At 40.8% G+C, this 2384-nt stretch overlaps 1 protein-coding gene across 1 annotated transcript in view; it reads right to left on the bottom strand.

The window, feature by feature from the left end:
• Positions 1 to 407: 407 nt before the first annotated feature.
• gca (grancalcin) overlaps positions 408 to 2384 on the bottom strand; it is a gene marked incomplete in the record, with an annotated part of 29380 nt that continues 27403 nt past the window's right edge. Inside the window, 1 exon segment of the mRNA XM_014022750.1 lies at positions 408 to 1087. Coding sequence (XP_013878204.1) covers positions 1061 to 1087 — 27 coding nt within the window.

Genomic DNA, 2384 nt, shown 5'->3' on the forward strand with positions numbered 1-2384 from the left:
CACCGTAGCAACTCCAAGCGGGGGGTGGGGGTGGGGGGAGGACCAGGGAGGATGATTCAACCACTCAACCACTAGATATCGCTGAAAACAACAAATCCTACACACTGTGCCTTTAAGGTTTCAAATCTCTGAGCCGTGACTGAAACAAAAACACAAAATCATTTTTGAGATCAAAGGGTTATGTATAGGATATGTTTGTATAAATTTKAAGTGGAATTTGGGACAAAATGAGCATAAATGTTGACAAAAGTTAACTGAGATGTGCGACTGAGACGACGGAGGAAATAATTTTGAGCTCATTATAAATTGAGGGAATGGGAGGAAACTGATGTTTGTCTCAAAGGGTCCGGCTCAGGTTTTAGATCATCCTCTAAAGATTCAAGATTTAGCTCTACAAACAGACCTGGTTCATTCTGGAACTCAAACTACCGTATTTATTCATGAATAATACGATCATCATTTTTTAAGCTTACAAAGCATATAAACCTAATTATCAATAACCTGTGTATTATACTATCCCCACACTTTATGGATGATTTTTAGGGTTAAATTGCTAGTATTATACATGAATAAATGCAGTAAATCTGGGACTTCCTTTATGTTGAAACATGACTTTTCAAATGTTTTATATAGAGGGTCCAGTCCTGGTCCTGGTCCTCTGCACTGAATGACAGGATGATTAACAGGCTGCTGTTCACAGGAACAGTTCTGGCAGAAGTTGAAGAGGTAAATCAGTCAGTGAAGCAGAGGAACAGAACCAGGACTGGACCCTCCTGGTCTACACGTGGAGGGGACAGTTTTCTGCTGAAGTTTACACAGTAAGATAAGTTCAGTCGTTGATAAAAAAGCGTGAGTATATGAGAGCAGCTGATACATATTCGGCACATCTCGTTACTAAAGCAGTACAATCAGGAGCAGCAGCTTGGTCCCGGCTGCAGCTTGGTTCAGGATCACTGACCACCACCCTCTCCTCCGGTCAGAGCTCCTGTGAGGTACTGATCCAGGATCAGTCGGACTGGCCCAGACGCTCTGTCCTCGGGACGTGGGACAGATGGCAGCACTAGATGGACATCGTGCAGAGAATGAACTGGTGACAAAGAACAGAAACATGACAAAAGCCTGTTTATTTCACATCAACAGGAACAAGTTTGTTAGCAAAATATCTCTTTTTCTCAGCCAAAAGGCTCATTCTGCTGTCAGCTCCTGTTTGGTGTTTATTAAATGATTAAAGTCTTTAAAAACGACACATATAGATAATTTAAAGTGCTTGTATCGTCAAATTTTTGTAATACATACATGAATGCATTTTAAGAAAGAGAACATTGATAAAATATTGCAAAAGAAATTCCATGTCGCTGAGATGAACAGTTGTTAAGATATTTGCCTGTGAAGTAACAGGAAGTGATGTCAAAGGGGAACGTCTCCATGTGAACAGAGCATTGCTACAACTAATAACCCAGACTGTAGAGAAGAATCTGAGGTTTCTGTAGATTATTCTGAGTCACTATCAGAGAGATGAAGAAGAGTTAAAGATTAAATAATTTTGTTTCAATAAACAGAGACCAGAGAGGTTTTTTTTTAAAGAATTCCCCTTTGATGTCACTTCCTGTTTCACTTTGGCTGAGCCAAGTTCAAAAGAAAAAATGCCGGTTATGGGACAAAACGGGTTAAATCGTGCATATTATTCCAACTTAAGATGTTTTCTTTGACTTTTTGTGTTTGCACAATATGCATGTCACAGACACTATAATTTATTCATTTAGCAAACATGGCCTTGGTAGCATGTGGAGGAACCATTTACAGCCACAGCAGCCTGGCTCCTCCTACACAAGTAGAACTGTGCAACGTAAGACCCAGTGATTTAAAGAAATTCCCAAACAAACAAACAAATTGCAAAGCACCACCAGCAAAGCAGAAAATGAATTAATACGATACCCCACGTCTAACCTCACCCTGTCTCCTGAAAACAGGAGCAGGTGTACGGAGGAGATGGTTTTGAAAACTAAAGTTTTGAGTGCTTATTGGCGGAGCAGTCTTTCACTGTCAGCGTCTCAGCGTCCCCTCAGCGTCTCAATTAATTAAATTATATTTAATTATTTTTATTGCTTTTTCCCACAAGTTTTTTAATTTCCATGTGCTGCCTGAACAATCTCTTCGAATCTGAATGATCTCTTTGACTCTGTGACTCTGAACGATCTTTTTGACTCTGAACGAGACTCTGTGACTCTGAACGAGACTCTGTGACTCTGAACGAGACTCTGTGACTCTGAACGAGACTCTGTGACTCTGAACGACCTCTGTGACTCTGAACGACCTCTGTGACTCTGAACGACCTCTGTGACTCTGAACGACCTCTGTGACTCTGAACGACCTCTGTGACTCTG

Source organism: Austrofundulus limnaeus, unplaced genomic scaffold, assembly GCF_001266775.1.
Source record: "Austrofundulus limnaeus strain Quisiro unplaced genomic scaffold, Austrofundulus_limnaeus-1.0 Scaffold341, whole genome shotgun sequence".
In the NCBI taxonomy this organism is placed as follows: domain Eukaryota; kingdom Metazoa; phylum Chordata; class Actinopteri; order Cyprinodontiformes; family Rivulidae; genus Austrofundulus; species Austrofundulus limnaeus.